Here is a 14227-nt window from a genome sequence, read left to right as displayed (position 1 = left end):
AATAAAAGTTACTAGCTTCTGCAGCCTATAGGTTTCACAGACAAATAAAGTCAAAATTTGTTACATTTTAAAAGTGTCACACACGTAACACACTTTTGTTAATGCTTTTCATGCATTCAGCCTTTGCAATCATACTCAAGTCTTTTTTTATTTGTTAGCCAAAACAAAATCAGTTGATTATGAATATTTTAATCCAATCTCATGTCAAGAACATTAAATTTTGTATGTAAAATGTCACACACGTAACGCTGGAATGCCCCAATAATGCAGTAAGCAGTACTAAAATGTATTCATTGTGTCTAAAATTTAACCAATGTTTTTCCTTTTGTGAAAATCATTCAAGTGCATGACCAGTAACTTTATTTGATTATTGTGCTGCCAAAATGTGGTCCGTGCAGCAGCTGGAAGCACGTCACTTGCCATTGGAATTGGATGTATTTAACTCCTCAGTTCAAATACATAGATATATTTTAATTTAAATATTTCACAATTACAAGTAATCACATACTTTTGTCACAGAAGATGTTGGAACTGTTGTTCTTGTACTGCTATACATTTTTCACAACTATTGAGAAACTTTGCATTCAGGTATTAGGTATTAGTTCTTCTTGTATATCATTGTTCTTCTTGGAAGTTCGCATAACCACTTTTTTGTACATGCAAAATAATCTAACACAGTTATTTTAGTGGTTTTTATTTGATTTTATCTACACCAGAAGTGTAGAGTGACTGACTAGCCGTGTGAGGTTGTGTTGTTGTATGTGTAGCTTGAAGAAGTTCTGGGAAACCAGAATGAAACATCGCAGATAAAATTAGCTCATCAGTTTACCACTTATTCCCATAGCAAACTACACAGAAGCGAATATACATCCTTCTCCAACACGACACATTCATCCTTATGAAAGCAAATACATACTGACATTAATGACAGACAGAGAGGTGCCACTTTCCGACATCATGAATCTTTTCTCAATAACATGTTGTTCAACAATGACAAATTGAACTGGAAATTCTTTGAGCTGAGCACTGAATAGAAAGAACTACTCTTTTGGTTTACTGTACATAAGCTTACATCTAGCAACAATCAATTAGCTCTATTGCACTGTTCCGTTGTGTGCTTACCGAAGAGAGAATTTACCAAACCTCGACTTGGATAGCTACCAAATACGCTGGTGCTTAAGTTGAGGGTATCCATATATATATATGATTTTGCCAGCAAGCAGTTTACTTCCAGCTGTGTTCTAGTGGCACAATAACAAAGTGAAGTCCCTGTGTATATAAACATGTGCAATATGTTAATATGTGGATACTTTCTGGTCTAGTTTTTTTTAAAAAAAATAGATGTTACCAAGGGTAGTGAGGAGATGAACTCGTGAATATTTGATTGCTTAGCTGCTTCTATGATCTCTGGCATTGTCACTTCTCGGCTGTTGTCTCCATAAGCCATGTTTTCTGCAATTGTTCTGTCAAAAAGAACCGGTTCCTGAGAGACAATTCCCATTTGAGCTCTCACAGTCGAAAGATTCTTTGTTGTTATGTCGTAATCATCCAGTTTCTAATTGGGGAAAGATAATGAATATAAGACAATAATTTTGGATCAATTTGAATAGTGTGTAAAGAATTTCCATATATTATGGCTTAGACTGCACTACTTTGCCAAAGAGAAAATCTTATTAACAAAACCAGACACACACTACGTTCCCTCCTTCCCATCCTGCACAGTGATCATTAACTGTATAGACTGAAAGAATTCTCGCAAGTTTAATTACTAACTGTTTTCAAAATGTTACATAATTTTTATATGATACTTTTCAGTGTCCTATATTATTTACACCATCCATGGTCATCGCTATTAGAAATGTAAGGGAGGTTAAATTAGAATTAGAATTAGAAATTCTTTATTCATGGGCGAAGTTCAACCTGTGGCTGCTCTAACACTTAACCCGCAAAATATACTACAATAAAACGAACAAAACACATTTACTACTATAACATAGGAATTCCTTTATATTTTTACTTCTAAATATTTCAGTAATTAACACTTTAAAAAGATAAAAATAATTGTACTCATTCACACACATCAAAATGTTCATCTTGGGTTCAAATCTGCTCATTTCTTTTTGTTTTGATTTCAACGTAAGCATGCTGAATCTAGTCATGTGTACTGAGGCTCTGTCCTTGCTCATGTAGAAGTACTTTTGTTACTGCCCTTTTAAAGCTCTTGTATGTCACACACGAGGTAGCATCTGGTGGCAGCGCATTCCAACAATATGCAGAAGCAGCTTTGAAGGATGACATTAATATGGATTTTGAGAATCTGTCCAGATGAAGTTTATTAGAGTGTCGAGTCGTGTAGTTGTGTATGTCGTGTCTAAATTTGAGTCTGTCATATAAGTATGTCGGTGTTTTTGTTTGCAGAATTTTGAATATTGTGCAGGCCAGATGTAGTTTTCTGCGTCGTGTCACATTCAGTCAATTAACGTCATTTAAGTAAGGCAGTATGTGATCCCTTCGTTTCAAGCTAAATGCAAAACGTATACAAGAATTCTGTACCTTTTGTGCTATTTTAGTATTATTTTTGTTAAAATAACACCGTAAACAACGTCACAGTAATCGAAAGGGCTTATAAACAGGACTCGCGTACTTAGGACGTGGCCTTTGGCCACTTCTTGTACGCTCGCAAGCGTTACCTTCAGCCACGTTGTGGGCATAATCATATTATAGATGGGGTAAAATGTCAGTATGTTGTATTTAATTAAGGGGAACAAATGTGTAAGTTCGCTAATTTGAAAAGTTTAGAAAGTAACTTCATGTGTGTATGGACTCTAATAAGGTACAAATATTCAAAATATTATTGTCTATTTTCTTAATAATAAACTGAGTAAGTAATAACCATTTCAAGATAATTAGTTTGATGTTTTGCATAAACAAATTCAATAGCGACACTAAATTGGAAATGCAATATTTACGTATTTTGTCATTTTCACATTTTTGAACGTAATTGGAAAATAATTGTTTTCTGTCATTCTCCTCAAATTCCTACCTTGCCTCTGCAATAAATTCTGACGTTCGTATTTTAATATACGAAAAGTCTAGTATAAGTTCTTTAAGTTCCCTAGCAACATCCATTTCCATGGTGAACAACAAGCACGGCAAATTCTCTAAATAATTGTTCATTATTATACCTCTAACATTTAATTAAAGCAACCACGATGTAAATATTTTCACATTGAATTTATCAATATATACGTAATTGTATCTGGGCTGAAACTTCTTATGTATATGTCAGTCTTGTTTGAGGCACCTTTTCGAAACCAGGAGTTCATTCATCTGTGTGTGATCTGTGGTAGCCAGACAATTAAGAATTGAAAGGAAACAATTTGTGCTGCAAAAAAATGTCCATGGAAACTGTTGCTAAGGACATGAGGAAAGAGCATTTTCACCCTTAGAAAAGGGTCAAATGAGCGATTTTTTAACTTTCTTGGCCTTTTGGGACAATTTCATGGGGGAGGGGGGTCAAAATTGGGCGTTTTTTGGTTCCAGGGCTTCCTTCATGGAGAACATTTATGTCAGTGAGTGAGTGAGTGGTGGGATTGGGGCTTTATATATATTGGATTAGGATTGATAGGCACTAAAACTCTCAAAATAAGCAGGCAAATAAGAACAAAATACAAAATAGGCACTAATCATTCTGCACATCGTGCTACAATGCCAGGGGTTCCAGGTTCGATTCCTGGCCTGGGCATGGATGTTTGTGAGAGTTCATTCATCAATTTCGCAAATTAGCCAAAAGTGGCACAAAAGTGAAGGAAAATAAATTAAATCAAATCAAACTAAACGTGCTGAACATTTTTCATCATTTTCATGGATTAGGCACTGAAAAAGCTGTTATCTTTGAAAGAAGCACTTGTGACTAAAACAGTCAGAAAAGAACACTATATCTGTGAAACTTGAATAACTCTCACTCAGGCACATAGTGGTTCGGATTCCAGTTTAAATTGTAGGTCCAGTCCTGATTAACCTTACTGTGCATACAGTGGACTTAAAACACCAACTCAATCAATCAATCAATCAATGCAACTCAGAAATGTCACGAGAAGGTTTATAAACATAAACACCTACATTATCTGGCCAAGGAACAAGAAAAAGCATTTTATGGCAAATCGTTAGCCTATTATTGCATAAAATTTAAAACAAAGCTTTGGGATCAACCTACAAATTTCCTAAAACCATGCCAAAAATGAGTGGATGCACGAGGACAACATTTCCAACATCCACCGTGACAATTAGCGTGCTTATTTTGATTGTATTTGTAACTGTAATTCTGAGAACTTGAAGTCATTTCAAAGCTAGTTGTTTCCATAGTGGGGATATCGCACGCGATTTGACGGGAGTTGACATCCGGGCAGTCGTGAAGCATGCTGCTGTCAGGTGCACAAAGGAGAAAGAAGGACCCTGTATGTAACTACTGGGTGTTCAACTTTCATGTGTAATAAAGCAAAACAATTAAGAATCCAGTTTCAACACCTATAGTTCTGATGTTGGAAAGTGTGCCCCAGCATAGAGAGCAGTTCTGAAATTTATATACTCTGGGCATTTAGGCATGCATTGACTGTGCAGAAACTATATGCTTTCCTTGGAACTGGAACTTCATGTATTCCATTGCAACTGTACAGTATCAATCTACTAGTTTTTACTTTAAAATATTCCTAGATCCACATATGACCTGCTTTCAAAAAATTTGATTCAATTTTCCTGTTTCACAAGAATATTATTTAGAAGTCATTGTAGGTTTTTGTTGTTCATTACCATAAAGAAGAGAAATGCCAAGCTTCGATCATTGGTATATTGACATATCAATTTTACATGCTGATAATCAAAACTTGTCATGTCTGTTTCCTGTCCATTGCTATTTCCTGTTTCTTATCACATATTCTACCACGAAAAGAGGGAGATGAATCTTTAATCAACGGTTTTTTTCTGAGTAATCAGTAGATACTCTACAAAACGTCAAAGCAGAATTGTACTTTAAATGATGATCTACAAAGCAAGCACCCTTTCCTCAAAAAGGTAAAAAGGTAAAGTGCTCCCCTGTGCATAGCACCACGCCATGAAGGCGTATAGGGGGTGTGGGGGTAACGCCCCACACTTTCTTGATCCGGTCGTGAGTGAGGGTGATGTTATCAGCATCGTGCCCCTGACTGCCTTTACCCCCCAGGGTTTCCCCCAGGTACCATGTTATTCGACGCTGGGTGGGCGCCGGGGCTGCTTCCATCGTTAGAAAAGTTCCCGGATTTGAACCGGCCGGGGATCGAACCCGGGACCTTTAGCATGGTAGTCAGACGCGTTACCGACTGAGCCACCGTGGCCACTTTCCTTAAGGAAACAATATCTGAAACTGATGCCCGATTTGAAATATGTGGTGTAGTTTTTAATGTTACACATGGTGGTTAACATGATATAAATAAACATTTAAACAAGTCAATATAAGCTACATGACACTAACTAGAAACAGATATGGCCCACACTTGCATACATCACCCACAGTTTCTGAGAAATTAGTCATTTTGTTTTTGAACTGGTGAAGAAATTGTGGTAAGGATAGGAACATTTTTTTTTATGTGTTGGCAACGCTGGGAATTTTTCCACATGCGGCAGAAGTTTTTTTTTTATGCCACTGTGTCTTGAAAAATACATAATAACACTTTGTGTTGAAAAATATTGTTGTATGAAGTAGGTCCACGCTATACTTGTGTATGTAAAACGTACTGTAATATTAGTGTTATACACTGCAATCAGGTATTATTTTCGTACATAATGTCCAGACACTGTGTGACAAACAGTGACCTTTTTTTTAGATTTGTGGACAGTTGATGTTGGAAACACAGAGGAGAACTATTACTCCAATTGTAAGGCCTACAACCTTTATTTCGGATGTAAACTTGTTGACCAAGATAAAACCTGGGTGCCACAAATACGTTATTTGTCTTGTACAGTTACTAGAATATGCCTACATGGAATAGCAATGCTATTTCCTATCCCTAGGATTTGGCAGGAACCAAGGGACCATGTTTTCCACTGATACATCTTGACCAAAATAAGAATGCCCTTGTGACTCTAGTCGCACATGTCTAATTTGAAGCAGGGTATCGTTTATCATGACCCACGATCAGCAATTCATCCTCTCCGACATTCTGCAGAAATCCCCATACCCAAAAAGCCACAATTCTGTGAAAATAAAAACTGATTTCGAATCCATGGAACTTGAACCAAACAGTGTGCAAGATGTAGATAGAGCACAGTAAGTAAACTAAGTGATCTTATCAGCGACTTGGAGTTGTGAAAAAGCAAGGCAGAAATTCTGTTTTCTAGGATGTAGAGATGATAGGGAAGGGTGTAAAGAACTCTATGAAAGGCGAGAAAGATCTTAGACATATTTTCTCTTGTTACGGTTGTTTTTCATGCTGAAATGATGGTGGCGGTTTGATGGTAGTATTGGGACTTAAGTACAAGTCAGAAGACTGGTCTCATATCGCAGATTCATCCAAGACAATCTACATTAGAAACATTGACTTAGGCGCAGGTGATGTTTCATGTGACATCTCAGAAAAAGGACAAAAAAGTGAATGGGTAAAAAGATTACCCAGTTCCTCTTAACTCTTCATTCATTTACAATTACATAATTTTTAATTGTTTTTAGTACAAATATCATGCAAACCTGTCACATTGTTTTGCTTAGAATGTATGATTATATAAAAACAGTTGGTAATTGGTAAACCTGCAAAGCTTTTAAAAATTAAAACATGTCTGAAAGAGCAATTATCCACAGGGCTTTAAAAATATATATCCTTTTAATGTATGATATGCATTTTGAGGTAAAGAGAAGCAATTAAGTAGTTATGAAAGAATAGGATATGTGTTTTCTTTCCTGTGTTTCTCTGTGCAGTTCCATGATGCACATTTCAGATCATCTGAAACATTTAGGCTGAAACTACCTTTCTGAAGAGTGGGTTTCAAAACTAGAGGGAGGGGGAGGGTGGCAAGAACAGTTTACTTTCCTTTGGTAGATAAGGTTTAGCATAGTGCTGGTGAAAAAGTGGCAAAAATTGGGGGCTACTGCCCCATCATGCCCTCCCCATCCAAATTGTCGCCACTGCTTCTGAAATACATGATTTACATCAAATTCAGTTATTTATAACTTCTGCTTTTCAACATTATAAATTTCCAGGTGATAATCACAAGAGACTCATTCAAACATTTTGCTTGAAAGGCTTATATGGGTGAATTTCATGGCGAGAGTCACATTTCAGTATTTCAGAAAACCTTTGGGTGATACAGCAAAATTAATTCCAGATTCGAACTCTGGAAGTGAAAATCTTTAAGAAGAACTCTTTCATGCAGGATACAGAAAAAAAAATTAAAATTTGTTGCACAATGTTATCTACACTCTACACTCATTTTGAAGTGTTTTGAGATTAAATTTGGATGTGGGCACACAAAATCATTAACTGTATTGCACCTCTTTGACAAGAGCAACTGAATAAACATTTGTGTGGTCCAAAGTGCGTGGCTTTGTCAACAGATGCCTCAAGCCACGGAAGCGTAAAATTGTCCATTTTTTTGCTCCATATGAGAAAGTGCAAGTGGAACTATTGGACCTTCAGGCTCAACATCAGATTTAGTGGTAACTAATCTGGAAGAGGTTTTTTTTACTTCTTTTTGCTCACAAACAACAGAACCTTTAGCCAAAAGCCTTCACACATCTTCCCTTCCTTGCCATAATGAAGCACACACTACCCCTCCCCTGCACACATGAATACGATGCACAGGATAGATGGTTCTGCACAGGTCCTTCTGCTTGTGATTCCACTATACATGGAATAAATAAAGTCACTAAGTTGTGTCATTCTGTGGAGAAAACACTAATACTAATTTTAGTGGTATATCAAGGAAATGGACAAGTAACATGTACACTTTTTTGGAAAGAGATCTGGTTGGTGTAGGATGTGATGCACAGATTGTGCGCAATGCAATTCACACTGCTAGCGACTGTCTGCCTGTATACATTGAAACAATAGTTGTGAAGATATATTTATTTATACTTCTACACCTATCCTGTGTGAGTAGAAGCATTACAGGATTTCCGTATGTTTGTGAACATCAGTTGTTGGGCTATCAAAAAAGTTGATGGCTGGCATTGATGCCAATTGTGAAGAGAATATTGAATGTATGACAGTGATTGAAATGTTATTTTTTGAGTCAAGCAAATTCCAGTATGGTTGGATGTACAGTTACGGACACTTCTGGGTTGTAATTATCCCATTCATGCACAATGCAATCATTACAACACAGAACTGTTGTGACTGTACAATGCAGCATGGGTTTTAGTGCCGCAATTTTTATTTCCCCCATAGAATATGAGACACATCTCTAATGAATTTGGTTTTGTGTTAAAGTATGTGCCTGATGGCCAAGTTTCTGCATGGAATGACTCCAAGATACCTGTTTTTAAATGGTGGACTGATTTATTTGTGTATCTGAAATCTTAAGAATGTGAGACACCAAGTCACAGTGAGTATTTATCTCCAAGGGACCAGTCAGTGTTCCTGCAGAAAATGTGTTTTTGCTGACCATCAAAGTGTGGACATCTGGAAAAATTAAATGTCCTTGGATAACCTGAATGCTATAATGATGAGCATAATTTCACCCAGACTTGTTCATTTCATAATTTCCTAAAAAAATACCCACTTGCTCAAGACAGATATTGTCATTCGAGAAATATTTTATGTAAAGTACCCCAACATTGAAATAATTACCTTACTGTGCACTGGTATGTATGCATGATATTTTAATGTTAAATACATTTCTCGGTCAGGGGCGTGATGCTGATCACATCACCCCCACTCACGACCGGATCAAGAAAGTGTGGGGCGTTACCTGCACACCCCCTATACGCCTTTATGGCATGGTGCTAAGCACAGGGGAACACTTTACCTTTTACATTTCTCTGAATTTTTAAACTTGGTGTCTATTAATGCATTTTAGTAATCAGTTATAGTTTATTTTGTTACCACTGTAAATAATGTAGAATGATGTTAATTTATGATGATTTCAGCTGTGTGTGTCAGATCTCCCACTTTGACTTCCAAAATATTTGCTTAATTTACATATAGAAGATAATTAGAATATTAATAATAAGTGTCTTTATTACAAAATTAGCACATTTTGTATAATTTCCAGGATATTCTTTCGTTTGGAATGTTTTCCAGGAATTTTGTCAAACTCCCATGAGATATCAGAACTTTGATAAATATTGACCATTATCTTTATCAACTTAGTTCTGTTAAATACATCATATTTACAAAATCTTAAATTATGGTCCTGACCGAGACAAATGCTAATAATAATAAGTAGAGGCACATATTTTTGGTAAATATAAAAGCAAAATTTCGGTACAAAAACAGTCAATTTCAGGTTCAATAGTGGTAAATAAAATAAAATTTCGCTGTTATAGTGGTGAAAAAAGCAGTATATAAAATGACATTTTGGTTTTAAAAACATGAATATAATCCTATATTTGATTTAAAAACTTTTCTTACTACACAAAATAAACATAGCCCTTCTAATAGTACATATATGTCGTTACCATAATATTAAGTTTATTCCTGTATGAAGGGATCCATTTTTGCTTCTCAAATATTTACAGCAGAATTAATCAATTTTCCGTGAATTGCATAACTCACAGGATAATTCTGACTTCAGAAAGTGTCACGTCAGTAAATAAACTCTAAATTTTGTGTTTGAGTCGATTTCACATTTTGCAGTTCAGTTCGCATTATTTCGTGACAAAACAAGGTAGGAAAATGCACCTCACATCTTTCAGAAACATGAAAAATGAACATTACAATGTGTTATTTCAAATTTAGTGTTTTCGTCAAAAACAAAATATGAATGCCTCTAATAATAAGTTGTTAATTTCTTGTAATAATTATTCATCCTTATTCTCTCTGTTAGCTAAAAGAGACAAAAAAGCGATACTAAAGCACAAAAATACACATATAAGAACAAACTTTGCCTAGTTCCTTTAATTAATTTATTAAATATACAAAGCAGTACTAAAAACAAAAATACAAATATAAATCACTTTTCTTGTGGTAATTTAATTTTGTATGTATATTATCTGCAATAACATATATACTTTTTTTTGCATTTATTCATGTGAAATAAGGTTGTTATTTGAGTTTGCTCCATGTGTAATTATTTGCCAACTGAAAGAGAAACTAAAAAATTACAAACTTACCATTTCCTATGCCTGGCATGTGACAACATATGTCAGTTGATCAATAGAAACTTCCTGATCAAACTTATAACTCAAATGTGTGTGGGAAAACAAAAGAAAACCAAACAAATTAAAATTAAAAATAATGGAGCGCATCAAATAGTAATTAGCATTTATATTTTTAACAGTTGCATATGAGTCACCACCACCTTGCACATGGACATGATTAGCTTTGAATTACAAGAGAAGTACATAGTTTATAGTGGTTCATGCCCAAAAATAACCTAGTTTTGGTTGTAAAATAGGAGATTAATGAGAGTCAAAGCTGTCTTCTAGTTGCCAAAGCTAACATGCCACCTCGGTGGCCATTCATGTTGAATGCATGACACGATTTTCCCAACTGTTCTAGGTTTGACTGCCAGTCTGGGCATGGGTGTTCTTTTGTGTTTGCCCCTTCATTAGATCATAATTCATCCACCTTGCCGAAAGAGCCAGAGAGGGATATAAAATCAGGAAAATTCAAAACAAATTTGAACAATAATTTCTGGAAGTGAAGAAACAAGTTTTTATGTGCAGAAAGGATTGAAGAAGTTTCTTAGTGTCTCACTATTAAGTGTGGTTTAGTAAAAATACACAAAACGAAGATAGAAACATATGTTGGATTGACCTTACCACTGTTCCTGCAACTGGATCATAAAATCTCTCTAGTAGCTGAATATGCATGTAGACTTCCCACAGCCACTAGGGCCTACTAGTGCCACCATCTGGCCTTGGTTCACCTCCAGATCAAGTCCATTTAAAACATTTGCACCTGGACGATTTGGGTAAAAAAATTCTACTCCTGAATAAGACACATCACCTTCACAATCCTGTGGGAAAAGACACTTGTGAGGAATGATTGATTACATCAATTTTAATACTACTTATTTTGCAAATGTTTCTACAAAGCTAACCAAAATGTATCTGATTTAACTACTATGAAGCAGAAATGTTTGCATAAGTAGGATAGAGAAAGTCATCAAGTTAGATATTTTTTTTTTCTCAGATCAATAAGCTCGAGTCCAAAACATTATTACAATACAAATAGAATCTTGCTTGTGAACATTTGAGAGATAATGATTGTCTTACCCAAATATACTTTTTTTCACAAGAGCTGGATATAAGTGGTTTCCTGTCGATCAGTTTAAATATTTTTCCTGCCGCAAGTTTGGCATCCTTAAAATTTGGAAGAAAAGCAAGTGCTTGTCCAACCATCATAGTGGAGAAGAAAAGTGCTTCAGTAACTCTATGGAAATAAATAGAAAAAATTACCGACATTGATTACGCCTTACACATGTTTAATTTAGATTCTATGCAATAAAATTAATCTTTACTGTCCCAATAGAGAAAGGAAAACTTTTTCCATATTTCTTTCTAGTAAATAGTGGAACTGGTGAATTTTTAGCAAGATTGAAAGAACATGCAACAAGTGTTCAGACTTATAGAAAAACTTAACTTTAGTACAATCCAATATAGAGAACATTTAGAACTATTAAAGCATTATAATGTAGTATGTTGACTAGTAAATATACAGTATATTCAAGACTTGGTACTCATATTTGGTAACTGTATTATCAGTTGAAATCAAACTGGCTGATATTGGTTGATACAAATACATTAGTACTGATTAAGTTTGAATTAAAATATTTTCAATAGTATTACCATTGCAAAAAATGTGTCTTACTTTATGACATTTTTATAATGGAGATTTTCATGAGCTACAAGGTAGCCTCCATAGTAAAGAGCAGTTGCATATGCAAAGAAAGGCATCGACTGGCCAAGACCAAATATCACTCCTCTGAGATGAATTTTCCTTGCTGCTTGATTGTGCGGCTTCTCAAGTTTTCTCAAGTATTGCTGATGAAATGTTGTTTCCCTGCCAAGGCTGACAACTGTGCGTATGTTGCTTATAGCCTCAACTGCAGTCTGGAAAGAAAATAGGGAAAGAAAGGAAACTGCAGAAATGTCAACAAACCTATTAAATGAAACAGCTACAAGACCTATGATAGTTAACATTTCTGGTCTTGCATTTGTTGCATTCTACATTATACACCATGTGGTCATTGAATTATGACCACCGCTGCACGCAATGTGTTGTGCAGAAATGCTGTATTGTGTGTTCAGTACATATTTTTTTTTTTTATGAGGAAATGGAAGATTTGATATTTTTAAATCCAAGATACGCAGCCAATTATGTACTCAGAAAATGTTTAACAATTGAAGGGGGGGTTATGGCCCAATTTTCCCCCCTTGTACGCTAAATTCTGTTTCTCCATTTATTGAATGTTATTTTTAGTACATATTGACAATAAAGATTCCATTTATTGCAAACAGACAGTGCAATAATAGCAATTGTTATATGACATTGAAAGTGGAAGTTATTTATATTTTAATGAAGATATTAAAATCAATATTCTTACCTTAGTCTTGAAAAAGAAACTGCAATCTCCTTGGTGATTCCCTAGCAAATGCTGTTATTACATTTGCTACAAATGCTTTCTTATCCTTTGCTATCTTGCTACAATAGACACTCATCATACATAGGCCATCGAGCCTGTCATTGCACATTGTTGCACGTAACCAAGTTTTCACATGCTTCAATGTGCTGAATGATCTTTCCACTGTACTGAATGATCTTTCCAAGTTGTGGCTGCCAGTGACATAGCAATATTTTCGGCCTTTGAAACAGCGGGGTAAAAAAAGCTTTGTTTGTTCCAAAATGTCAATGTATTCAATTTTGTCTTTGGCATTCCCTTATTCATACTTGTTTTGCCAATAACAATACCAGAATTTTGCTTCATTCACAAAATTGTCCAAATGATAAAATTCCTGAATTTCTGCAATAGTTCTATTAAATTCACTGGCGGATAAAGTTTTCATATTTTGAGGATGTAGCTGCAGGAGATTGTAGCTTACATCATTTCTGTCTGAAAACCGTGTCCGTAATGATGAAATGAGTGAGTCCAAATATGGAATATAAATTGCTACCTGGTAATAAACGTCTGGCGATGTGGCTACATGGTTTGCTCTGTGTGACTGTCGAACTGGTTGTCGTGGAAGAGTTATCTCATCATTAACGCTAGCTGCTATTTCCTGTGTTTGTTGTAGGATGTTTTCAAACTGCTGTTCTGCTTCATGTCTGTGCTTAACGAAAACTTCAGATGATTCCAAACTGCATTGATATCAATGGACACACTCTGGAGAATATTTGTGATTGGTTCTAAAGCACCACTGTACATTGCTACAATTTTCAAAGTTACAATGAAAACAGGGGTTGTTGGAGCACACAATAGATGGTGAGCCCTGTGTTTTGTTTTTGAATTTCCATTGTTACTGAACTGCTCTAGTGCCTCAATAATTACAGTGAAGTTTTCTGCAAAGAGACGAATGCTTTTTGTATTTTGACGACCATCTAGTATCCGATAGCATCAGAATGTTGGGAACCAGCTTCCGTCTCAAAGTGCTTTCACGGAAAACGTTAATTGCTTCTTTTACAGTTCCGCATGCATTCCTTATTTCACTGACATCATTGAGATCATTAATTAGAAGATTAAGTCTATGCGAAGCACAGTGGAAATATAAAGCATGAGGATATTTGTCGTGAATAATTTTCCTCGCATCATTTATCCTCCCGGACATTACGGAACACCTATCAAATCCTAAACCTACACACTTGGACATGTCAACACCCCACTTGGATAGATAAGACAGAATGGTTCCTGCTACTGCTTCAGCATGTAGTTCGTCAAATGGCACAAATCCAATAAATTCTTCACACACTTTTTGCTCGTTCTCATCCACAAACCGAAGTCCAAGTGAAAGCTGCTCTGTGCCAGAAATGTCTGCTGTTTCGTCGGCTAACACAGAAAAGGAACAAGATGTATTCACTTCCCGAAGTAACTGCTCTCT

General features: G+C 35.6%; 2 protein-coding genes across 2 annotated transcripts in view; one reads left to right on the top strand and one right to left on the bottom strand.

The window, feature by feature from the left end:
- Positions 1 to 14227, top strand: part of LOC145986417 (centromere protein S-like) — a 710010-nt gene that overhangs the window by 240640 nt on the left and 455143 nt on the right. The gene's annotated exons all lie outside the window — the stretch shown is intronic.
- LOC145986416 (multidrug resistance protein homolog 49-like) overlaps positions 1 to 14227 on the bottom strand; it is an 89827-nt gene that overhangs the window by 10346 nt on the left and 65254 nt on the right. The window contains 5 exon segments of the mRNA XM_083120405.1: positions 1349 to 1555; positions 10952 to 10996; positions 10999 to 11148; positions 11408 to 11564; positions 12003 to 12244. Coding sequence (XP_082976531.1) covers positions 1349 to 1555; positions 10952 to 10996; positions 10999 to 11148; positions 11408 to 11564; positions 12003 to 12244 — 801 coding nt within the window.

This window comes from Lepisma saccharinum, chromosome 4 (assembly GCF_977018435.1).
Source record: "Lepisma saccharinum chromosome 4, izLepSacc3.1, whole genome shotgun sequence".
NCBI classification, from domain to species: domain Eukaryota; kingdom Metazoa; phylum Arthropoda; class Insecta; order Zygentoma; family Lepismatidae; genus Lepisma; species Lepisma saccharinum.
The sequence above is the reverse complement of the archived record's forward strand: the minus strand, read 5'-3'. Positions and strand labels throughout refer to the sequence as shown.